The 25,616-nt window shown below is 37.6% G+C and overlaps 1 protein-coding gene across 1 annotated transcript; it reads right to left on the minus strand.

Moving 5' to 3' along the window:
* Positions 1-48: 48 nt before the first annotated feature.
* Positions 49-25,232, minus strand: PYGO1 (pygopus family PHD finger 1). The gene is made up of 3 exons (XM_067747655.1): positions 25,049-25,232; positions 8,690-8,775; positions 49-7,643 (listed from the first exon to the last, which is right to left on the minus strand). Exons 1-3 carry the CDS (start codon positions 25,095-25,097, stop codon positions 6,519-6,521), a joined length of 1,260 nt encoding a protein of 419 aa, XP_067603756.1. The 5' UTR covers positions 25,098-25,232; the 3' UTR covers positions 49-6,518.
* Between the last annotated feature and the right edge of the window lie 384 nt (positions 25,233-25,616).

Consider the following 25,616-nt stretch of genomic DNA (forward strand, 5'->3'; position numbering starts at 1 on the left):
CCTTGAAAACTGTAACCTGTACATTAACCACATAAAGAACATAAACAATTTGGGGGTAACCTAGTCATTTCATACTTTATTCAGATTTTTCCACAAAGCAATTCATGAATCATTTAATACGAATACTTCTTTCAACTTCTATGATTCAAATAGAAACAGACCCAGTTCTAAAAGATTGTATATGAAAATACCAGAAAAAAAAAAATCCCTAACATGTAAAACTAAATTTTTAATACAAAAAAAGAAACCCATGAAAACATTGGGCATTCAAATAAAGTATAATGGGATTATGACACAGTATTGTATCTGGCATTTTTTAAAATTTAAGAACTGAATCAGATTTATTGCTATGTCAATTCTATCAACAGCTAACAATCAAATGTACAAAATATACCACAACAACCATGCCAAAAATGATGCTGTATAGAGAGATCATTAGAATAACATTGGTAGACATTAATCTTGTAATATACATCACTGATATAGTAAAACCTTGTTTTAATTCAGGTTAAATTGATAAAAGTCTAAAAATTTGAATATTTTAAAAGATATGCAGTTTAAGCACTCACAAGCATTCTTTTTTTTTCTGTTAAGCACGTAATTTCAAATATACAAATTTCCAAGTATTTTCTATTACAATTCTTTTGGGTACTTAAGGTTTAATGACAAAAGAATGCTTTTAAACTAGTATTCTGAAATAAGTGTCTCTAAAAAGCTTAAAATTTTCCCAAGGTTAAACATTTTTCTTTAAAATCCTGATTATGACTTTTATTAACAAATCTTTTCATCAGATAGTAGAAAGTAAACATTCAAGTCTTGTATCAATGGTTATAAATTGTAAGTAAATTAGAGGAGTTTTATGGTATTTTAATAGTTTATTAATAAATGAAGATTAATATTACTACTTATTTTGGTTACAGTGGAGTGAATGATATCTTTTTTGGTTGGAAGACATCAGAATAAGTTCAAAGTCTAATATATAATTTTAATGGTATGGGCTAAAAAAATTGAATATGCACTGTCAAATTAAGATAATTCCTTAGTAAATTATAACTGTAAGAGGAAGATCAAATTTTTAAGAAGTATTTATTGTATTATGAGTGCTATGAATTGCCAGCACCAAATTTTACCCCTCTCTCCCATTTCAAAGACATCAGGCCATCTACTAACCCATAAATATTGATGTCTCACATACTTCATAGAGTAGCTTAAACATACCAGCATATGAAATAATTAGTATTACATAGTAATTTCCTTTGTCATAGGAATAAATGTTGGACAAAGTCTGGAAACATTTTATTTTCCAATTTGAATTACAGTAATTTTGCCACAGATCACAGCACTAGCGCATGTATTACTTTAAACATGCTCTAAGAACAAAACAAAAATTTACTGCAAAAATACATGTCACCAATGTGGAACACACTCAGATTTGTATAAAAGTACTGAACTAATATCCCAAAAAGAGGTATATGTAAGCAGTACATAAGGAAGAAATAGTTTTAATATGAAACAGTCATTTAAGTCACATACATCATGATAAGAAGCAGGACTTTCTTTTATAAAAGGTATTTTAACTAACAAGCAACATCATCTACATCACCTACAGAACAAGAGAAGTACAGGTATTTAGAATAAGTTTTAATATAATTACAAGTAATGTGTTTCGACAAAATATGACAAAGACGAAGCTTATCCATTGGGTTTCATTAAAAGTCTTCAATGAAAACTTTCTTCCCTTTATTTGCCCTAGACCCCTTGTCTTGGGAGATACTAATCCCATCCCTAGTCCCTTTACTCCAGGGATGCCTCTAAGCCCATCACTGTACCAAGAGTTGGAAAATTACAGATATAACTTCTATACTGCTTTATCAGATAAATGGAATAGAGAAAAGGGGGAAGTTGATAAAATTTGGAAATGAGAAGAAAACCTCTGAGTTCAGAAGTAGAGGAAAAGAAATTGTGAAAAGTCTCCACAACCTAAAGGAGATTGGGAAGTACTCTCAAGAACGTATCAATTTGATAAAAATACTGCTTTCCATGGTGCCTAAATGTGGTCATATTGTATGAAATCAAAGATATTAAAGATTCATTCTGAATAAAGTCTTTAAAAAAAGAGAAATTTAATCCCACTTCATTATCTTTGTTCAAATCTTGCTGCAACAGACTGTCCCCTTAAAATCTAGCCAACCACAGCCAACAAAGAAATGAGAATTCTGATTAGAGGAAAGATATGAAATTTTGAAGTGCAGAGCATCCAGGAAGGCACAAGGCAAGTTGGTTTATATAGCATTCCACTTGAGAGTTTAGGATGGGAAGAGGGCAACTGGGAAACACACCAAACATCTCAACCTTCCTGAACCAAATCAGAAAAAAGGAAAGACCTCTGCTTCTTTCTCCTTCCTACATTGATTGATTCCCTAAAGAGGACTGAGCACTCAGTATGATACAACATTGTTAACTACATGATGGTGTAAATAAGCCTTTATGAGCTTCCCTAAGAATCTAATCACCTTATACAGAGTTCTAAACCACTATTTACAAATGACCTTTGGGAATCTGGATGCTTTTAAACTTTTTTTTTAATTAAAAAAATCTTAAATAGCACAAATGTTCATGCATATGAAACCTTTATACACTGCAAAAAAGAAATCCAAAAACTCTCGAGCTCCCTCTAAAAATCATTGCTTATATATATATTTTACTATTACAAACAATTACCATAGTATGTTGGACAATAAGTACTAGCACTCAGTTTGTTCAAGACAAACAAATGTAAAAGAATATTAGAAGAAAACTCCTGATATTTTACCTGGATGATCAAAGTCAGCAGATTTCAGGGTAACCTATTATTGAAGTTTTTTTCCTACCACTAGGCAGAGTTGGGAGTCTAAACACACACACACACACATACACACACACAAACACACAAATTGGATTTCTTTATATTGTGTTCATCTATGAAGAATAAGCACTAGTACAAGAAAATCTTCAGTTTTATGTACATAATCTTCTAGTCTGGATAACAAGAATCATAATAGCAGTATGCTAAAGTATTTCACACAAAAGGAAAACATGGACCACAAATCTAATTCCAAGCACTCTATCTGAAAAATAATTTATTTTTCTATAGCAAGCTAAGCTGTCCTGCATTAGGGAGTCCAGTAGCATCTAGAAGCAAGTGGATCAGGAATTCTCTAGTGAAATGAACAAAGCAAGTTCTGAGAAAGGAACTGACACTTTAAAACTTTCTAGTAACCTAGCCTTGGTGAGAGAGCCTAGCTGCTGATAGCCAGGTTGAACTCTGGCAAAACTTGAGAATGTAGGAGAAACCCCAAGATTTCCTGCTCAATTGCATGTACGTGTGTCTTTGCGTGTATGTGTGCATGTGAGATGAGGCCTTTCAGTGATGGAAAAGGATTACACCAAAAAAGGTGCGATGCTACTGGAAGATTATGCCACCTGTGTGCAGTTATTTCCCTCACTGAGTATTTTTTAAATGTTTAGGACAGCTCATCACTTGTCTTAAGAAAGCCGTATTGATTTGTATCATAGCCTTCTTTGAGTCACATTAGGCAAATTAATATCTGGCCATTCTTATAGTTCATCACTTTCCCTACCAAAAAGCCTCTAGATAACTTCTGACAGTGTTATGTAGAGACAAATGTGGAACTAGTAAGAAAATTAATTCAAATACATGAAAACATTCAACAGCTATGAGTGTAGTTTGCCTATGATTCACTGTTAAAATCAACCACGGGTTTTTCTTCTGTAAATTTAACAGATTCGTATTTAAGTAAGGTGCTCTTAAGACCTAAATACAAGAATAAAAATTCACTTGTTTGTAAGTTTTTAAAAACAACTACTTGGAAATGGAAAATAAAAGAATCACATTATAAATCAAGTATTTTTAGACTAACTTGGGAGAGGTTATTTCATTTTCACAAAACTACTAATAAAAGTGTAAGCAATAGAGGGCTTTAGAAACTGCATAATCAGTTTTAGCAATGAGCACAACTTGAGTACTACTGTGTAAAGTGTTAACTCCTGAAGACATTGGAAGGTTCTACTCAGCATCTACCTAACTGTATTCAGTCATTAAAAAAAAACAACCATGATCTGATGCTAGAACTTGGCATATAGCATACAGTGCATCATATCTTAAAAATCTGCAGTCACTAGGATTTCAAAAACAACATAATTAAGTCCTTAAACATTTAGAAAATTATGTATCTTTAACAAAAACTACAATGTAAGCAAAATGTGATCTTCGAGTATGCTACTGAACGTACCAAATGTCAAGAGTCAGCCCAAACTACTGCATTTTTACCTGCTTCAGCTGGTAAAGTTTTCACACAAAGGAGTACCTAGTATTAGAGTTTATATCATTTCATTTCCTAAAACTATAAAGACATTTATATTACAACTATATTTAAAATATCTTGTACTCATCTCTAACTAGTCACAGGTAAATGGAGAAAACCTTATATTGCCTTGTACCATATGAAATTGCTGTTTCTGTAGGTCAAAATTAAAACACTACTTAAAAAAATAAGTTTTATTCAAACAAAATACACATCACAAGCATTAACAGTTTTCTTCTAATAGGACATTAAATATTTCATTTTTATAAAATTCATCATTTGCTAGGCTGTATAAACTGTTCAAACCCTCCAATTACTGTTTTTCAATTGGAGAATATGAAGTTTCTTAGAAAAATCTCCAAATGATGAAAACTATACCAGTTCACTGGATAAAGTTCTGGTGACTACACTGTAAACAACAGAATTGAAAAATTCAATTAACTTTGCTTTAGTGGCTTGTGACATGTGACACCAGTGCTGTCATGTAAAAGTGTGGGTTCATGTTTATTAACCGAAGGACTATAATCAAAATTTTCATGCATAATTTAAATTTCTTGGCAATATTGCTGCTGCTGTCATTTCACCAAGGTTTAAAGTATCCCTTTTGCAGGTCACCACGTAGTCTTCAGAATTTTGGTCACAACGATGGTTCAAGTTTGGGAGATTTACCAACATCCAACCATTGTATAAATTATTATCAATTGTCATATAGAATTCTTTTTTTGGGTCACAGGTTATGATCCACTCCAAAAACAGGCTTCTGTTGTTTCAAATCTTAATTAGTGCACCTCCAACTGTCTCCATTCTTAATCATCTCTCAAGAGAATACTCTCAGGTCCATTTTTACTCTTTCCCCAGTCACAGCGAAACTCCTGTCTGCTGCAGGGCCTCGAACTGTGAGTAAGCTCTCATCTTGGCTCTTAATTGATCTTTGCTTAAAATGGATTTTGAACTCCCCTGAGGCTCATTTTTAATTTTCAGATCCCCAGAACAAGATTTTTCAACCCACCACTCTTTGGCCAGTAGAGCTCTCTAAGGCCAAATTGATGTTTCTACCTATCTCATTTGCAATATGTCCCTGGTTTGAAATGATATTAAGAAAAGTATTCACAATTCTTCTGAGGATACTGTATTATTTATTTCTCTGGAAAACAATAACAAAACAACTCAATAATCAAATTGAAGAGTGAAGAGCATAGTTATATTTCTAAATAGCACAACTAAAAAATCCTTTATGACAACTCTACTAATTGTAGTCAATTTTCAACTGATCTAATGGTAGCAATTTCATGTGGTACAATCCACAAGTTAATCAACAAATACTTATTGAACATCTACTATATGCTAACATCTGTCTCATATCTGTACAAACAGACATCCTGGAAAAACTGAGTTGATAATATGAAGGTCACTAATTTCAAGGACCCTAATATGGGACGAATCTGGTGTCATACTCTATTATTTTTTAAAACACTCATTGAAATGTATGCTTTCGTCCATGTTTTAACTACATATATTCTTTCTGAAAACATGTTAAATGGATCCTCAAATATTTTTTTGAACTAAATATTTAATTTGATATTGCCAAAGTTCAGCACTGGAATACACTTGACCCTTGAACAACGCGGGGGCTAGGGGTGCCGACCCCCTAACAGTCAAAAATCTGAATGCAACTTTATAGTCAGCCCCCCAAAACTGTGGTTCCGCATCCTGGAATTTAATCAACCGTGGATCATGTAGTACTATAGTATGTGTTTATTGAAAATCAGTGGGCCCAGGCAATTCAAACCTCTGTTGTTCAAGGGTCAACTGATACATTTTTCCATGATTCTAACTTTTAAAAGTCAAAACTTGCCTACATTTGCTATATATTATCTTGAAGCTTCAAGAGGCTTTTATGTTCATGATTACAAACTAAAATTTACTTGTATATTACTTTCTAATGCACCCCCATATACATTATTCTTATTTAAGATAGCAAACAAAAACAATACAAAGTTTGCACTAGCAATGAAGTGGTTATTAATAAAAACTAAAAGGTAAATAACTTTTTTGTGTGTGCATTTAAAAAAATAATGTAAAACATTAAAATCCTGTGTCACTGAACCTCTGTAATACACAGGAGAAAAAAACCACTGTAGTTAATGCCTGTGATTAAGCATCACTGCCCACTGCAGGGGGACCAAAAGTTTCTCTAGTGCGCATTAACTGGACATCTTTGTCAGCCATACAGGTATCACAGCCCCATACTGCTGATGCTTCTGCTGTTAGGAGGCCATAAGCTGTTTCAGTCATTCCAGTGCAGATCCGATGAAACCATTTCTGACAAGAGGCTTCACATAAGATGGCATCCTGATCATCATTCACTTCATTTGTACAAATTCCACAAGGATACACTGGGTCAGAAGAAGAATGCCCATGACGGCTTGGGTGGAGAGAGGATTTATTGCTTTTCTCAGTGGTGCATGTATCTGCGGCACCTCTAGGTTGTCGTGGATTATTCTGTGTCCCGTTTGCATGGCTGTTGTTTGTAGCTTCAGTGCTACTCGAACGGCTATTCTCTTGATTTACGACATTGTTTCGATTAACATTTTTTAATTCAATATTACTCTGATTCACTGTGTCATCCATATTTAAGTGAGGTGGATGAGCAGAGGAATTTTGATTAGTGTTTTTGGTTGCTCCTTGACTAAAGTCTTGTTTTGGGGGTGGTGCTTTTGCTTGACCAAAAGTGTTTGGGGGAGGAATAAAAGAATGATTAGATTCTAATGGAGAACTAAAATTTGAATTATTTCCAGGGACAAAGTTAGATGCCAAGTCAGGGTTAGATATTTGGCTAGCATTCTGTGGAGGAATCTGATTGAAGTTTTCAGCAGGATTTTGTCTAAAATGTTGATTAGGCATGTTAACATTCTGACTTAGTGCATTATTATAAGATGGGTTTCCAAAACTCGAATTATCATGTGGCCCAAAATTAAAAGCATGAGGTCGATTAAAACCCATGCCCAAAGGATTCTGAGGAAATGGGTGTGGCTGATTCCTGAGTGAGTAAGGACCACAGTATGGGGAAGACATTCTTGGAGGAACGTGAGGTGGCATTCTGAATGTGCTGTAGCCTCCAAAGCCAGGATAGCCAGGGCCAAGATATGGATTTGACAAAGGTAGTGGTTTATAGGAAATAGTATTGTAGTTGTCATCAAATGGATTAGCAGCCACTAGATGGTCAGAGTTTGGATTTGGTGGTGGAGCATACTCAGACAATGGAGGAAAAGAAGGCCCCTGAAATGAGAATGTAAAATACATGTTTTTGATCAAAGAAGTCATAAATGTTAACATTTATGAACTTAGTTTTAAATTTCTTTTCAAGTGTTACAAAAATTTAATTCTTCACCTGACCTTTCAATTCCAAATAATGTTTCTATTTATATTTAATGATAAAACTGTGTAGGTTTCTTTCATTTAGGAAAGGAAATAAGGTGTACTTTTTTGAGCTCAAATCAATTGTTACAAACTCTAGAAGTACTCAGCCTTCAAAAGAAGCTTCATTACCGTAATTTTCATTGAATATGCTTGTCTGTAACTCTAGAATCTTTCACTTAAAATTTTAACTGAAAATACCTTTATACCTCCAAAGAGCCATAAAATGAAATAACAGTAAACAGGATCTAAATTTCTTTCCCTAGCTTAACTTCAGAGAGTTAGCTATTAAAGTATTCCCAAAGCACTAAGGCCTAGGCCTCAGACTGGAAAAATAAACTGCCAGTTTTAGTCACAACTGCAAGCGTTAACAGTGTGGCCAAAATGGAAACAGGTAATCTGTACACATTTCATAGTTACTTGCAGTCTTTATAATAAAAACAGTGCTTCAAATTTACAGAGGATAAAACCAAGAAAGTCTGTATTTATAACTGTTTATTACAACCAAAGGTTTCAGACAAAAGATGCTTCCATCATGATTGCTTCATGATATGTACATACTACTTATTATAATAGTTGAACATTACTCCAAGTTAAACTTGTGTCCATATATTTTTAAATCTTTTCATAAAAGTACAGGCATCTATTCCTTTTAAATTAGCTTTAAGAGTAAGCATTTTAATTTATCTGCCTACACTTCCTTCCTGCAATATTCACTCTAGGCTTACAGTCCAATAATAGCCGCTAGCTGCAAAGCAAAAAAAAACCCAAAAAACAAATCACTGCAGAAGTCACTACTAGGTTCTGAATTAGGATAGGAAACAAAACCCACGACGAAAGTTAAATTTACCTCATAGCCTGATCATATCAGTGAAGAAAAACTGTTATTAAAGAAAATGCCAATTTACCTGGGTATTTGTCTTGCGCTTTTTCTTATCTGGGCTTCCTAGTTGTACACCTGGTCCTCCTAACCCATCCAGTCCACTATCACCACCTAAAAATAAATACATAAATAAATCCAGATAGTATTTCTACTTATAAGTGAAATTTATATCTCTCATAGCAATATGTATTATAGCTACCTGTTAATATGTTTTCTATTTTTATTAGATAAAAGCAATACTAAGCTCTTATTATCTTTGTTCTCCAAAAAGTCTTCCCCATAATCTCAGCCAAAATCAGTCATTCACCTCTACCCCATAGCATTTTTTATTATTCTTTCAGTGAAAAAGTAATTCTCCATCCCACCCTCAAACCTTCAGTCATCTGGTTTCCTATCCCTGAAGCAAACACTGTTGCTAGTTTCTGATCTATCTTTCCAAAGATAATCTAGATAAATTCCAGTATATCTCTGGGGAGTACACAAACAATGGCATGCTTAGTATGGAACAAAGGTCTGTACCTTGCTTTCTTACTTGGAAATCATTCCATGTCATTACATATAGAACTGCTCCATTCTCTAATAACTGAGTAGTTCACAGTATGATTATGCCATAATTCATTAAACTAGTCCCCTCCCTATTGATGGATATTTTGATTGTTTTCAAACCTTTGCTGTTCTGCAATGAAAATCCATGTATCAATGTCTTTACACTCATGTAAAAGTGATTCCTAGGACTGGAATTATGGCATCAGAGGTATGTGCCTCTTAATTCTGAAAGGTATTGTCAAAATACAACAATGTATGTGAGTATGATTTTCTCAATATGATCAAGCAAAAGCAAAAGCTTGACTGTGAATCTAAGAAGTTTAAAAAAACATGGGATTTTCTTCCATTAAAAAAACACACTTTTTATTACAGAGAATTCTGAACATATACAAAAGCAGACAGAATAAAATTATGTGCACATATATGTAGATACACATTTGTAGTAAACTATAACACATATCTGTAATAGATTAATAAATAAATAAATCCAATGAGTTGACAGAGAATTATAGGAGACTTGCTCATACATGTGGATTCAGAGAAAGAGATATTTAAACTGAGTCCTAAAAGATGATAAGAAATCTCTCATATGAAGAGCAGAACGAAAAGCCTCTAGGCAGAGAGAATAAATAGAAAGGAGCTTGAATGTGTCATCCTGTCTGAGACATTTAAAAGAGGCCAGTGTGTTACGGAACTCTGGAGAGCACCTTTAGAAGAGGTTGAAGAGACAGGCAGGGACCAGATCATTTTAGAGTGCCATGAACTAAATGCTCGTGTCCCCGCACAATTCATATGTTGAAACTCTGCCCCCTAATGTGATAGTATTTGGAGGTGGGGGCTGTTGGAGGTAATTAGGGTTACATTAGGTCATGAGGGTAATGGGATTAGTGGCCTTCTAAGAAGAGAAAGTGAACTCTCTCTCTCCAAACCCCCTTCCTCCCTTCCACCCTCCTTCCTCCCACATGCAAACAGTGGGAAAGGCCATATGAGGACAAAGTAAGAAGATGGGCGTCTATCTACAAGCCAGGAAGACAGCCCTCACCAGGAGCTGACAAACTAGCTGGCACCTTGATCTTGGACTTCCTAGTGCCAGACTGAGAGAAAATAAATTTCTGTTGTTTAAGCCACCCAGTCTATGGCATTTTGTTATGGCAGCGCGAGCCAACTGAGACATAGAGCCTTATAGTTTATGGTAAGGAATTTGGATTTTATGTTAAGAACAGTGGATGATCATTTAAGGATTTTGGGCAGGAAAGTAACACGATTTATGTTTTTAAAAGATTACATTAGCAATTGTGCTGAGAATAAATTGGTGATGGGAATGGGGTAGAAGCAGGGAGACCAGTAATGATACCTTTACAATAGTAGTTCAGGAAAAGTAATGGTACTCGGCAATAAAGAGAAATCAGCATGCTGGCGATAGTTCCACACATAAAAATGCAAAGCAGATTTCTGTAAGAGCTATTTAGAAGAGGTTTAAATATAGTGGAGGTAAAAAACTATGACAACAATAACAAAATTTTAGTAAGGATTCTGGATGTTAAATTAATATCTAAACATCAAAAGCTTTCATATTACAAACTATAACCAGTTAAAAGATAAAGTAGAAGATAAGCTTTCATTAACAGGAACAAAACTAAACTAAAATAGCTAGCAATAAATTTAAGAAGTGCACAAGATCAGTATGAACAAAAACTTTTTAAAAGCCCTATTGAGGGACAAAGAGGAAGACTTCTAATAAGTAGAAAGGTACTCGCTGTTCTGGCTAGCCATCTAGAACAAAATAATACTGTTTTTATTTAGCTCACATATTATCCCAGATAGCCTGGTTGTGCCCTCCTCAGAGACATCAGCACCTGGTGTCTGAGTCCCAGGCCCATAGGGCCCATCCTCTAACCCCACAGGCATTCATACCAGCCTAAACAGCACCCCCTTCTCAGAGACCTGAGTTTAAACTCCACAGGGACCCTCTTGTGAGTTTATATATTTTAATAATTCCAACCTCTTTCCTATGTCCTTCAGCCTTAAGAATGGTAGCTGCTTCCCACAGTTGTTACCTCTGTAAAAACTTTAGTATCCTATTTTGCCAGTTTAATATCCGTTAACAATACTTTATATCAAATTCTTTCCATTAAAAATAACTAGTCTGGGGCTTCCCTGGTGGCACGGTGGTTGGGAGTCCGCCTGCCGGCACGGGGGACACAGGTTCAAGCCCTGGTCCGGGAGGATCCTGCATGCCGCGGAGCAGCTGAGCCCGTGCACCACAACTACTGAGCCTGCGCTCTAGAGCCCATGAGCCACAAATGCTGAGCCTGCCTGCCGCAACTACTGAAGCGCACCCGCCTGGAGCCCGTGCTCCACAACGGGAGAGGCCACCGCAGTGAGAGGCCCGTGCACCGCAACGAGGACCCAACCCAGCCAAGGACAAATAAATAAATAAATTTAAAAATAGTCTGGTTTCTGTCTCCTGGCTGGACTCTGACTGATACATATTTCTAACACCTCCCAGGCTGAAAATAGTATTACTCCTACGTTAACATCATTCCAGAGATTTAGCTTACTATCTACCTACCTACTTTTCCTCCTGTGTATAAATTTGTGATAGTAATACCTTTACAAAAATGGGCTATTATTTTTTAAATAAAAGCATTAAATTTTAACTTTATTAGAATTTAATAAAGGAAAAAGAAATAAATTAAACTGAAGAATATGCTAAATGTTTCTTCACCAAAAGAGAAATTTTTGAAAATAATTCTCTAAGGCTAAGAAAAGACAACAAGAAAAACATTAAGTTGGAGAAATTATGGTTTTTCTTTTTTCAATCTTTAGATGGTGTCAAGTGACTTCCTGCTTTGAAAGTTGAGGATAGTATAGTATCACATCTTATTCTTCTTTTTCCCTCCCTAAATTTAGCAGGGTATTTTCTATCTCTAGATTCTTCATTTCACATAAATTTTCTTTTCTCATATCTTTGAATACTTTTTTTCCACTCTATTTGTTCAGTGCTCTATTTCAGGGGTACTAATTATCATTATGCTGGGGAGATTTTTTAGCTCCATACCTATTAGCTCATCTGACTAGTCTTTTTCATCTGCACTTAATCTGATTATCTGAAGTTTTTCTATTATGTAACTTAATTGTTAACTATCTTTATTCTGTTTCTAATTTGTTCTCTATATATGTTGTTTTAGTCAATTTATTTCCTTAGGTCTGCAATTTACCCTTCTTCTGTGTTTTAATATTATCTTGTCTTTGAGCTCTTATTTTATTTAAGTTCTACAACTTGAAGTACATGTGAGTTATTTCCTTCTGTCCTGTAGGTTATGGGTTCTTCATCTTCTGCATGCTCTTTCTCTTCTTATTCTTTGTGTCAGTTCACTAGTTTGCTACAGTATGTTTACATAATTATCATGCTTTTATTTTTATCTTGTAACTTTGCCCAGACCTTTTAAGCTCTGATTTAATGTGCATAACTTTGACTCCCTTTTATTATTATCTAAGATTGTTTGCCTGGCTTAGATGGCTTGCATCTATTGAGATAATCATATGATGTTTTTCCTTTACATTATTTATTTTTATACATTTATTTATAAATTTATTTATTTATTTATTTTTGGCTGTGTTGGGTCTTCTCTAGTTGTGGCGAGTGGGGGCTACTCTGTTGTGGTGCGTGGGCTTCTCATTGCAGTGGCTTCTCTCGTGGAGCACCAGCTCTAGGCGCACGGGCTTCAGTAGTTGTGGCACGTGGACTCAGTAGTTGTAGCTCGTGGGCCCTAGAGCATGCAGGCTTCAGTAATTGTGGCACTCAGTCCTAGTTGCTCCGCAGCGTGTGGGATCTTCCTGGACTAGGGCTCGAACCCGTATCCCTTGCATTGGCAGGTGGATTCCTAACGACTGTGCCACCAGGGAAGTCCCCTTTACCTTATTTTAAGTTTGAACCCAGTCTGACATTCCTATGTTAGTAAACCCAACTTACTAATTTTTATATGAATGTTATATTTATGTGACTGGATATGCTAATATTCTCTTTATAATGCTTGCCTATGTTAGTAAGATTAACCTGTTGTGTTTCCTTGAAATATCCAGGCTCTTAATTCTAAGATTTTGTTAAATGCACATCTACCTAGTAGGGGGGTGCAGTAACCCATTCACATGGGAGGATTCCCTTGAGTCCTCTGATTCAATTTGTATCCCTGAAGGCTTCTTTTCTGTCAGAGAGTCCTTTAAAAACAACAACAAAAACTTCCCCTGTTTCACTCATTTTTTTCTTACTCAGAGGAGTGAGAAGACAAGACTACTCATTTAATTTGCTTTTCTCCAGACTTGAGGTTATTAGTAATTCTCAAAATTTTGTAAATCACCAGCAGCTTCCAAGGGGCAGGGATTGTTTTAGAAGCCTAAAACAGTGATCCAGATTTCACCCTGTTCCAGATTTATGTTACCGGGCAATGCCACTTCCCTTGTTTGCTGCTATCGCTGACATTTTTGCTGTTTTTTAAAACTGTTTTGGTTCATTTCACTTGAAATTTAGAAGAGAATCTGTACGGTAGCTTTGTTCTACCATCGTAGAAGTTTATATCTGTATCTATGTTCTTTCACTTAATCTTCATAACAAACCTATGAGGAAAATCATCCCCATTTTAAAAAAAGAAAGAAAAAGAAATGGAATTGTAAAGGTATGGATCATACCCCTGGTAAAAAAGCAGCTCTGAAATCTAAAACTAGTATTTGTTTTTCTTTTGCTTTTAAGTGTACAATTCAGTGGGTTTTGGGCGTATTCACCAGGCTGTGTAACCATCACCACTATTTAATTCCAGAACATTATCAGCACCCCAAAAAGAAACCCCATACCTGTTAGCCATATAATGTGTGGCTTTTTTTTTTTTTTTTTTTTTTTGCGGTACGCGGGTCTCTCACTGTTGTGGTCTCTCCCGTTAAGGAGCACAGGCTCCGGACCCGCAGGCTCAGTGGCCATGGCTCACGGGCCCAACCGCTCCGCAGCATGTGGGATCTTCCCGGACATGTGGGATCTTCCCAGACCAGGGCACGAACCCGTGTCCCCTGAATCGGCAGGCGGACTCTCAACCACTGTGCCACCAGGGAAGCACCTAATGTGTGGCTTTGAGTTTGGCTTCTTTCACCTAGCATAACATTTCTGACGTTCAACCATGTAATTTTATATATTAGTATTTCATTCTTTTTTATGGCTGAACAATATTCCACATTATGTTTATCCAGTCATCAGCTGGTGAACATTTGGGTTGTTTCTATTTTGGAGGGACTATGAATAATGCATTTACGCACATGTTTTTAAATGAATGTATGTTTTCAATTCTCTTGGGTATACACCTAGGAGTGGAATTGCTGGGTCACATAGTATCCCTATGATTAACATTTTGAGGAACTGCCCAACCGTTTTCCACAGTGGCTGCACCATTTTATGTTCCCACCTCTAAAGTCTGACAGTTCTAATTTCTTCACATTCTCCCCAAGATTTATAGGTTTTTTTTTTAATATAGTGACTCTAGTGAGTATGAAGTGGTATCTCCTTGTGCTTTTAATTTGCGTTTCCAAAATTACTAATGATGTTGAGCATCTTTACATGTATTTATTGACCATTTCTTTATCTTTTTTGAAGAAATGCCTATTCAAGTTCTCTGCCTATTTTTTAGTTAGAGTGTTTGTCTTTTCTGTTAAGTTTTAAGAATTCTTTATGTATATATTAAGGATACTAGAATCATCAGATGTAAAACACATACGTTTTTAATTTTGATGAAGTTCGAATTATTTATTTTTGTTTTGTTGCTTGGATAAAACTAGGTTTATCTGCTTTTAATATAGTAGTTTGCTTCCCTAAGATCTTGTACATATACTGTCTTCCTCAGTGGCCCACAAAAGGCAAAAATGGAAACTTCTGGTTCAAACTAAAGGAACTCCTATCTTAATATAATCAATAAAAAACACTGAATCACTATGTTGTACACCTGAAACTAATATAACATTGTAAATAAACTAAACTTTAATTTTTTTAAAAAAACTATAAACAGGGAAAAATATAAACATTCATTAAATTATAGTTGTGACCATTAAAAAAATCTTTAATAAAAAAATGATAAAGGGACTCCTATCTTTTAATTTTAATTTGACATGGTAATCCCATTTGAATAGATGGTAAGTAAAGAACTAAGAGAGAGATCCAGTGCACTCCTCAAGGTCATTCATTCAAAATCATATGGTTCAGGAATGGCTAAACTACTTAACCAATGTATAACTTTCAGTAGCCTATATACACTGAACTAATGAGTTCATATTAACAATTTGTATGCAGTTTTCCATAACAGTATATACTAACATACTGAACAGAGAAATGTGTTGTTCTTGAATCTGAATACCTAGAAATTCTGTGGAAAAGAATTACTAATGGGCTTGAGGTCAAATAATAAAGTGGCTATATAAATAAACAAAAGGTCCAAACATCAAAGTCCTGTCCTTCCTAACATTTTTTATGGGTATTTCATTATAACAAAAGTATCAACAGAAAAAGGTAATTCTTAAAAAATAAAAAGTTATTAACAAATTAGTCTCTAATCTAGAATATATAAATTACCATTCACAGCATTATTAAGACTACTGAATAATTATAATTTTACTATTAAAATGCTGTAAGTTAAAGATGGACAAAACGTACTCTTAATGGTTAGTATCTACCATCTCTGTTCATTTTCTAAAACTTTAATGATAATTCCTGTATTTACTGTAAGGCAAAACTCTGACATTTGGAATCAGTTAAATAAATTCATTATTTTCAAGTAATCTGTAAGCAAAACCACCTAAAATTCTTTTTTGAAAATTGAGTTTTATAGTATTAGTTTTTTATTTAAGAGTCTAATATTTCCCTCCATAAAACAATCTTCAAGTTCCCACTGGTCTCAGTTGCCTCACTTATTGTTCATCTAAAAAGTTAACTATGTAACATTTCCAATGGCTCTGACTCTTGGCCTTACCTAGGTCCCTCCCACTGCTATATGTAATACTGGTGGTTCTGTCATCTCCATGATGTTAATAAGTAATGTTAGATCAGATTCATGGTCATTGGGGCTAATCAGAATATAAGCTACCAAGAATTTCTGTAATTATTACTCTTTAAAAACGAAGTGCAAGGGGAGGGGAAAGTAGTGGTCATAAAGCTAGTTATTTAGGTTACCTTAATAACTTTTGGTACCAAAGCGACTCTCTATCTGCTCTACATATCTGCTGCAGCTGACTCTGCAAGGTAAACCATGAACATTCAGCCAGAAGTTGAGAGTTGTGGAGCACAGAACCAAGAAAACGGGAACTTCCAAATCTTGTTGTAACAGTGGCTACTCTGATCCTTCTGTTAATAATTGAATTTCTTCAACTCATCTCTTCACTCCTACCTTCCCAGAGCCCTCCGAATGCACAAGGCGGAAGAGAAGTGGGAAAGGGTGATATCAACAATAGAAAAAGAAACCTCTCTCATCTTAAGTTAAGGAATTTTATCTATATATTATCACTTTTCATCATGCCAATCAATCTCAATTAAGCACAAAAATAGTTTTACCTCTCCTTTCACCCTTTAACCTTTATTTAGAGCTGGAAGCTTAAGTTGTTTCTCTACTTGTAGTCTTAGAGGAGAGTCCAACCTACTAAATGATACAATTTCTTCCCCATCTAAAGACGCTACAAATCAATGATCTTTTCATATGAAATCTGTTTGTAAGTATAAACTCATTCTTTTACTTGTAAGTACTTTTTATTTTGTAAAGAGCAGATTATTTACTTTAGGCCTTTTATGCTTTTTTTTTTTTTAGGTCTAGTTATTCTTCCTATTAAAGACTCAATCTATTTTGGCCCCATGTCCTTAAAAGGGAGTGAAGGCATTATTCTGTACACTAGATAGCAGTGTGCCTTTAATATATTTAAATTTTTCCTTTGTTAAACTCACTTTATTCACAATAATGGTTTGGTTTGTGACAGTGACTGTTCTCATAAGTAATGTGACTACATTATTTTAAAATATTTTATAATCAACATTTTCCTTTAAAGAGACTTGCTTCATCATTATTCCAAATAAGTGTTTATTTTAATATGTGTATGTGGTATAAGGATGTATTCTAGGCTCATTAAATGACTCAACCCAGGTTTGTTTTCCCCCAAAATTCGTATGTTGAAATCCTAATCCTCATTATGATGGTATTAGGAGATGGGGCCTTTGATAGGAAATTAGGTCATGCGGGCTCTGCCCTTATAAAACAGATCTGGGAGAGTTAGTGCCCTTACATAACAGACCTGGGAGAGTTCCCTAGCCCCTTGCGCACGTTAGGACAGAGTGAGAAGGACTGTTGTCTATGAACCACGAAGTGGGTCTTCATCAGACACCAAATCTGCTGGCACCTTGATCTTGGACTTTCTAGCCTCCAGAATTGTAAGAAATAAAATGTTTGTTGTTTACAAGCCACCCAGTCTATGGTATTGTTACAGCAGCCCAAACGGACTAAGACAGTGCCTAACACATTGCCTGGCACACAATGGGTACTCAATTATTAGTTTTCATTTTGCTTTCCTTTAGACTAAACTATACCACTAGTGCACTTCATTTCAGCTTCTATAGTATTTATCATCCTATCAAAATATCTAATAGCCAGCAGTGTCAGCACAATCAGTGGACACTCAAGTATCGGTTTTTCACAACAGCAGAGAAGTCTGGGATATAATGTCAGTTTACTCTACCATTTACTATGGATGTGAACATCTTAGCTAACAGCTTTATCTTCACCTGAAACACATACTTCTGTAATACTGGTCTCTACCATGGAATGGAAATATTGTGAACTAATATGTGAATATAGGGCTTCCCTGGTGGCGTAGTGGTTGAGAGTCCACCTGCCGACGAAGGGGACGCGGGTTCGTGCCCCGGTCTGGGAAGATCCCACATGCCGTGGAGCGGCTGGGCCCGTGAGCCATGGCCGCTGGGCCTGCGCGTCCAGAGCCTGTGCTCCGCGGCGGGAGAGGCCATAGCAGTGAGAGGCCCGCGTACCACAAAAAAAAAAAAAAAAAAAAAAAAAATGTGAATATAGTATTGTATGAATTCCATTAAGCATTTGGCAAAATGGTCTTATATGATTGAAGTGAAAAAGACATTATTTCCTTTTAGAATGCAAGGCAGAAAGTGTCTGCTATGTGATGCCCCAAACCTAGATCAATCTGGGTATGTAATAAATACTAAATTCAGAAAGCCCTCAACATCAGTGATTTAAAGTTTCATATATTTGTGGTTCTTGTGCCAGCTGTTCGCCCCAAATTAATGATCTTTGCATTCCTGAGGTACATGAGGTTTAAGGCTGCTCACAAAGGTAAAGCTTAGAAGGGTGGGTGGATGGCATCCAAGTGTGAAGCTGACTCTACACAATAATGTCAATACCTCGAATAATGGGCGGTCTTGGTGGAGGTGAAGCTTTGAGGATGAGTATCTTACCAAAGTCGGGAAAAAAGAGGGCATGCCCAGCAGAAGGAACAGAATGTGCAAAGAAAAATTTAAAGACATGAGAGATCATGACAACATCTAGAGAGGAAATGTGACTATTTCAGAACTGGAGCATGGGAGACAAGGGTAAGCATTTCATGGAATAGGAAGGATGGAGGACTAAGTGGTAGGCCTGGGCCAAATAAAAATATAAGAAGGTTGGATTGGGCTAATATAAGAAGGTTGGATTTTTATCCTAAATGCAATGGGGAACCAATGAAGAATTTTACAAAAAAGAATAACATGACTAAATTGTGTTTGGGAAGCATTATAGCAATGGAACACACCGGCTAAGATTTGGGGCCCTAGAATTTAAGTTCTAGCTTTGCCACTTACTAGCTGGGTAAACTTGAATATGTTACTTAACCACATATTACTTAACCTCTCTGAATATCAATTCCTCAATTATAAACCTAGAATGATGATATCAGCCAGCTTATAGGGTTATTGAGAGGATTAAGCAAGATGATCCATTTAAATTACTTAGCAAACTGCTTGGTAAGTACTCAATAGATGGTAGTTACTTACCACCAGCAGTAAGTAACAATGTGCAAAATGGGTTAAGAAAGACAAAACGGGAGGCCACTGAAACCAGTGATAGGGTTATTATAATAAGCAAAGAGATAATCAAAACCTGAACTAAAGAAGTGGTTGTGGAAAGACTGAGGAGATGATGGGTTCAAAACATACTAAGGAGACAGATAATCTAGGACTCTGGGACAGTGCTGAGTTGCAGCGGGGCATGGGTTTGGATCTCTAGATAAATGATCTTCATCAGGTTAGGGAATATGGGAGAAAGAACATGCTGGAGGTCTCACAGATAGATACCTTTCATTCTACTTGTTAACAACAAAATCCATTTATCTCCCCCTCATAAATTTATTCTTCCTGTTATATATCTGACACCATTCTCTTACAGTTTTCTCCTCTACCTCTCTGGCTACTCCTTCGCATTCTGTTTTTCAGGGTCCTCTTTCCCCTTTTATCTCCTAAATGTTAGTGTTCCTAAAGTTGCGTTTCTCAATGCTTTTCTCTTCTCACTCTTCACTCTCTTGGGTGAGCTCATCTACTCCCAAGGCATCAATTAGTATTCACATGTTTACTGATAACTTCCAGATCTCTATTTCTGGCTCAGACCACCGGCCTCAGTCCAAACCACGTGTATCTGTTGCATACACTGCAACATCCCAGGGGGATATTCATTCAATGTGTTGAAAACCAAACTCGTTTCCCTGACACTCTGCCTAGCCCTTACATATGCCAATTAAAAAACAAAACAACAAAAACCCCCAATCCTTTCCTGCAGACTTTCTCTCATCAGTTCTTCCCCTCAATTCTGTGACTGTAAATCATGCTTCCTCTTCAATCTTAATCCAAATCTTCCATACACTTCTCTGATCAAGATGGTCTATATTTTTTAGTACAGTCTACTTTTAGCACTTCTGTGACATTTTTGTATTACTATGCCATTCTAAAATACATGCTTACCTCTCCAATGTCATTTCTAACTCTGGTTAAAAGTGTTTCATCTGAGGGTGCACAGTCTTTTAAAAGCAGATAGCTACTTAATCACTTTTGCCTCATGACTAGAGAAATTTCTACTTTTACTAAAGAACTATCATTTGTTCATAGTCTAGATGGAGTTATCTTGATACTATATAGTGTTCACCATAGTTCTGATATGAGTCATTAAGTCTGCTGTCTTAACTTCTTCAGGCAAAATCAGTAATAAATCAGACATAACTGTATTTGAAACAATAAATGTGGCATGTATGTTTAAAAAAAAAGCATTTCATCTGAAATGAATGCTTCAGCTTCCTTCTTCATCTCTAAATTTGTTTTTCTTCCTTCATTTTCTCTTTTTTTTCCCCAAGACTAACTCTTCATTTGCATCCTTGTTGCTATTCCTTCTCTCATATGCAGAAACCTGATTTATGAGGAGTCTTGTCTGTCTAATGCCCAGCTTCCACAACAGCGAATACCTAGCACATGGCAGATATTAAAAAACACGTACTGAATGCTCTATTAATGAATTATCCTCTCTTTCTGTTGCTTTTTCAGTTTCTCCCCTCTCCTTCTAAATCAGGTTCTTTTGTTTGTCTACTAATATGTCTGTCATTTTTCAAGGGAGAAAAAATAAAGAGAACCCATACAAACTTCCTCTTGACTCTCTTTCCAAGTTATTGGCTATGTCTTTCCTTCTATCACCAAGCTTCTTTTAAATTATATCGTCACCACTTAATATTCACTACTTTGAAATGTAGTTTTCTCCCAAAAATGCCTTCTCAAAATCACCACTAACTTCCTAGACCTTTTTCTCATCCCTCATCCTCCTTGCTGCTCTTTCTACATCATTTAAAACAAAGGAACACCCACCACTTCGTAGAACTCTCCTCCAGGAGGCCTTCCTTGACTCCCTTAAAGATAGGTTATATACGTTCCTTTATGTCCTGTAGATTATCACAGCATTTATCATGCTGTTTGTAATTGATTACTTATTTGTCAGTATCCCAGACTACACTAAAAGTTCTTGAAGACAGGTATTATGTCTTCTTAATCAATGTATTCTCACTGTCTGGCACTATAACTGCCCAACAAATATTTGTTGAATAAACGAATGAATAGCGTCATCAGATCAACACCTAAGAGTTCTAAAAATACTGGATAATGGGAGTGTTGGTTAGAATAAGGAAAAAGGGCAAGTAAAAGTGGTGGGAGGGGCTACGCACAATCCGAAAGCAGCATAACGATACGAATCAGTTCCTTCATGTATTCACTCATTCGTTCATTTGGTATTTACTGTGAGCAAGGCAATTAGGAAAGAAACAGAAGGATAATCAAGATATTGCACCTATCCTCATGGATCTGTCTTACAACCCAGGGCTGAGGGTTTGGGGAGTGGTAAGAACTGGTAGGAAACAGGAGTAAGATACTTTGCCATTAAATAGCAATTGTGAATCTAATATTAAAATATCAGGACAGGGACTTCCCTGGTGGTGCAGTGGTAAGACTCCAGGCTCCCAATGCAGGAGGCTCGGGTTCGATCCCTGGTCAGGGAACTAGATCCCACATGCATGCCGCAACTAAGAGTTCGCATGCCACAGCTGAGGAGCTGGCGAGCCACAACTTAGGAGCCTGCCTGCCGCAACTAAGACCCAGCACAACCAAATAAATAAATATTTTAAAAAGTAAAATTAAAATAAATAAATAAACTATCACGACACGTTTGGAAAACCACCGATCAGCTTCCTCTGGTCCACTTACCTTCACAATCTAGGTCTACCAGCAGCAGTTCTCAAACTTTAGTGTACATAAGGAACACCAGGGGAGCTTGTTAAAGATGCAGAGAAATCTCTCAGAAATTCTGATTCTGTGTGTCCAGGAAGCTACATTTTGAATAAGCATCCTAGGGGATTACGATGCTTTTGGTCTACGAAGTCCTTAGTCATTCACATTGCCATAATTTTGCCATATCTGAGTTATGTCTATAATATTATTTTCTAGTAATTCCTTTAAATTTAAAATTTAAAAAAATATATAGGTCTTTCTCTATATATAGAGAAAGATATGTCTATTTATCTATATCTTAGTCTTATCCTAAGCAAAAGGTTTGATAACTTATATTTTTGATAATACCCATGAAATAAATACATAACCATTAAAAAGTCTGATTATATATATATCATTGGATAAGAAACAGTTTGAGAAGCACTGTTCAAGAGATTATGCTCTGCAAACACCACATTCTACGTGCAGTCTGATGATATAAATTATAACTAGAAGCTCCAGGGCAGTGAAGTTCAGCAGAATTGTGCTTCGGAAGAGCTCATGTAGATAATCTGGTACCTTTTATGGATTATAAAATAATTTTAAAATGTTTTAAAAATTAATGTTCTAATTAGTACAAAATGACATCATAAAAACCCCTCTTCATATTGGCTTTTTATTTTAAAAAGTGCTTTGTCTTTTATTTTGGTACTTGACTCTCAGAATATTCTTGAGCTGACACCTAAGTCAACTTCCAACAACTAGGGCATCAAACTTAAAACCAGCAGTTGTAATAAAACAAAGACAGATCTGTAGTTTTGATGCACAATAAAATACCCATCAATTTTATTTAAAATTACATTTGATTAAGACTGATAATTGAGTTCAAAGGTATAAACTTGATAAAGCTTTCTTTTCCTTCAACCCCAAAGTAATTTTTAATAGTAGGCAAAATAACATGGCAAACATATCAAAGAAATAACTATCTCAGAAAGGTCTATTCCTTAAAGGCTTTGGCAATTCATAACAACAAAGAGAAAAGAAAGTTGAAATAGAAAACCTTCACCAAATGAAAGATTGTGCTATTAAGCCTGTAAAAACAATATTCTGCTCTAAATTATGTTTTTGCTTAAATGGCTAAGAAAATCAATCTCTAACTAAATACTCAAGTGATGTTATTTGGATATCACATTGTCACTGTGTCACAAGCCAGTTCTATAGGTTTAATCTCTAGTCACAAGGAACAAAAACATAGATGAATGGCTGTGGTCCTTGATCTCTACATCACTTAAGTCAATTGGAAATTTACCTTACTACTTACTGATTTATAAAGCACTTTATCCTGTTTGGATGAAAGGATTATTTCAATAACTTCCTAACTAGCCTCCCTGCTTTAGCCCTTGTTCTCTACAGTCTATTCTCCGCAGAACAGCCAGTTAAAAACATAAGGCAGGGCTTCCCCAGTGGCGCAGTGGTTGAGAGTCTGCCTGCCGATGCAGGGGACACGGGTTCGTGCCCCGGTCTGGGAAGATCCCACATGCCACGGAGCGGCTGGGCCCGTGAGCCATGGCTGCTGAGCCTGCGTGTCCGGAGCCTGTGCTCCGCAATGGGAGAGGCCACAGCAGTGAGAGGCCAGCGTACCGCAAAAAAAACCCCAAAAAAACCCATAAGGCAGATCACTCACTCTTCTGCACAAAATCATCCAGGCGCTATCTCAGAGTACAAGCCCAAATCTTTTAAATGGCTCACAAGGCCAATACACATTCACCCCATACTTCAGCTCAGTTCACACTACTCTCCCTTTGCTCACTCACAATAGCTTCTTTGCAGTTGCTTGAACACACTAGGCAAATTCCAGACCCAGGGCCTTTGCACTTGCTGTTCCTTTTGCCAACACTTCTATTCCCACACATATCCATATGGCTCTGCTCTGTCACTTCCTTTGGGTCTTTGCACAAACATCATCTTCCAGCTGAGCCCTCTTATACATAATTGCTACCTCTCCACCCCCATACATATTTTCTAACCGCTCTCCCTGCTTTGATTTTCTCCATACCACTTACCATTTGACATCCTATACCTTTTATTTGTTCATCATTTGTTTACCCTACAAGAGTGTGCATTCCTCCTGGGTGCAGATGGTCTTTTTGCTTTGTTCACCGCGGTATCCCAGTGCCAAAAACAGTGCCAGGCACACAGTATATGTTCAATAAATATTTGCTTACTGAACAAACAGTATTACTTCAACTTTGTGACTTTCGGCCTGAACCCTATTGAAAGCTGGAAATAAGAGCTGGAGGATACTCCCCAAATTTCCAGACGGCACTTGGTGTCTGTGAACTTACATGCGTTATCTTTTGTCTGGCACATCGTTCCCTCTGATACTTCTTAGATAGTAAGGCAGCAGGAAAATTCCTAACTAGTGTGCAAGGAAGAAGCAAGCCAGCCGTGTATAAAACTGATTTGGGGCGATTTGATTCTTATCCATAAGCCAATAGAGAAAAGCCTTTTGAATGAATATAGGTTCTCCTCTTAAGCCTAAGGAAAATAAAGCTGTATGTTTGTTGCCTTTTGGAGAATGGGAAGGGGGGCTGGGAGAGACACGGAGGCCCGGCACACCTTCTGCAAGAGCGTCAACTCCAGTGCGGTCCAACTTACTTTTTTGGGGGGGAGGTGGAGGGCATCGTTCGTGGTCTCTGCCAGGGGGTGTTTCTTTCTCACCCTCTGAGCTGCCTATTGTGCTGTGTCTGGCCAACGAGGTAAGGTGGGCGAGGAGCGGGGTATGAAGGGATGCTGAGTGCGGCTTCAACTGCCTCCTAACACAAAGTCGGGGCGGCCAGGGCTCGGCACAGGGGACGCGGCGGCCGCGCGCCTCCGACCGCAGCCCGGGCCCCGGGGCGCAGGCGGGACGCGGGCTGCGCGGAGTTAGGCCCGGACAGAGCCCCGTTGCCTCCCGGCCGGCGGGCACACGGCCCCCGCGCGCCCCGCTCCCCCCGCTCCCCTCAACCCGGCGCCCTTCTCGGTTACCTCGAACTCTCTTCAGCGAAATGGGATCCTTCTCCTGTTCTGCTGACATTACAGACCGCAAAGCATGACTCCCCCCCAGGCCGCGGGAATTCGGTCTCTTTGATGCTGCGGCGGCGGCTCCTCCTCCTCCTCGCGGGGCCGCTGCGGCTGCGAGGCGAGCCTCCGAGGTGAGGCGCGGCCGAGGGCGGTGGGGACGCGGGCCGACTTTGCAAAGTTTGGGAGGAGGACGAGGCCTCGGGGCAGCCGGGCAGCGTGCTGGGGCCACCCGGGCTCAGCGGCGGCGGCGGGAGAGCGGCCTGGGGGCGGCCCCCCGCCCGGGGCCGGCGTGTGCGGAGGACGAGTGCGCCGCCGCCGCCTCCTCCCACTCCTTCTTCTTCGCCGCCGCCGCCGCCACCGCCGCCTCAGGAGCCGCTGACAGGGGAGGCGGGAGGCGGGCGGCCCGGCCCTGGCGGCGCACTCACAGCGCCCTCTGAGGATGAGGTCTGCGCTCTCGCCGCTCCCGAGTCGCAGACACAAAAGCCCCCAGCTTAGAGCCGCCTGCAAAACCCGCTCTGGGGCGGGCGAGGGA

This window comes from Pseudorca crassidens, chromosome 1 (genome assembly GCF_039906515.1).
Source record: "Pseudorca crassidens isolate mPseCra1 chromosome 1, mPseCra1.hap1, whole genome shotgun sequence".
NCBI lineage: Eukaryota > Metazoa > Chordata > Mammalia > Artiodactyla > Delphinidae > Pseudorca > Pseudorca crassidens.

What these genes read in the sequence shown, in the direction of transcription:
- PYGO1 (XM_067747655.1), bottom strand. Translation starts at nt 25,097, where the DNA reads ATGTCAGCAGAACAGGAGAAGGATCCCATTTCGCTGAAGAGAGTTCGA. An exon ending in TTCGCTGAAGAGAGTTCGAG is followed by an intron (nt 8,776 to 25,048) that starts GTAACCGAGAAG and finishes ATTTATTTTTAG; the next exon opens with GTGGTGATAGTGGACTGGAT. An exon ending in AGCGCAAGACAAATACCCAG is followed by an intron (nt 7,644 to 8,689) that starts GTAAATTGGCAT and finishes TTCTCATTTCAG; the next exon opens with GGGCCTTCTTTTCCTCCATT.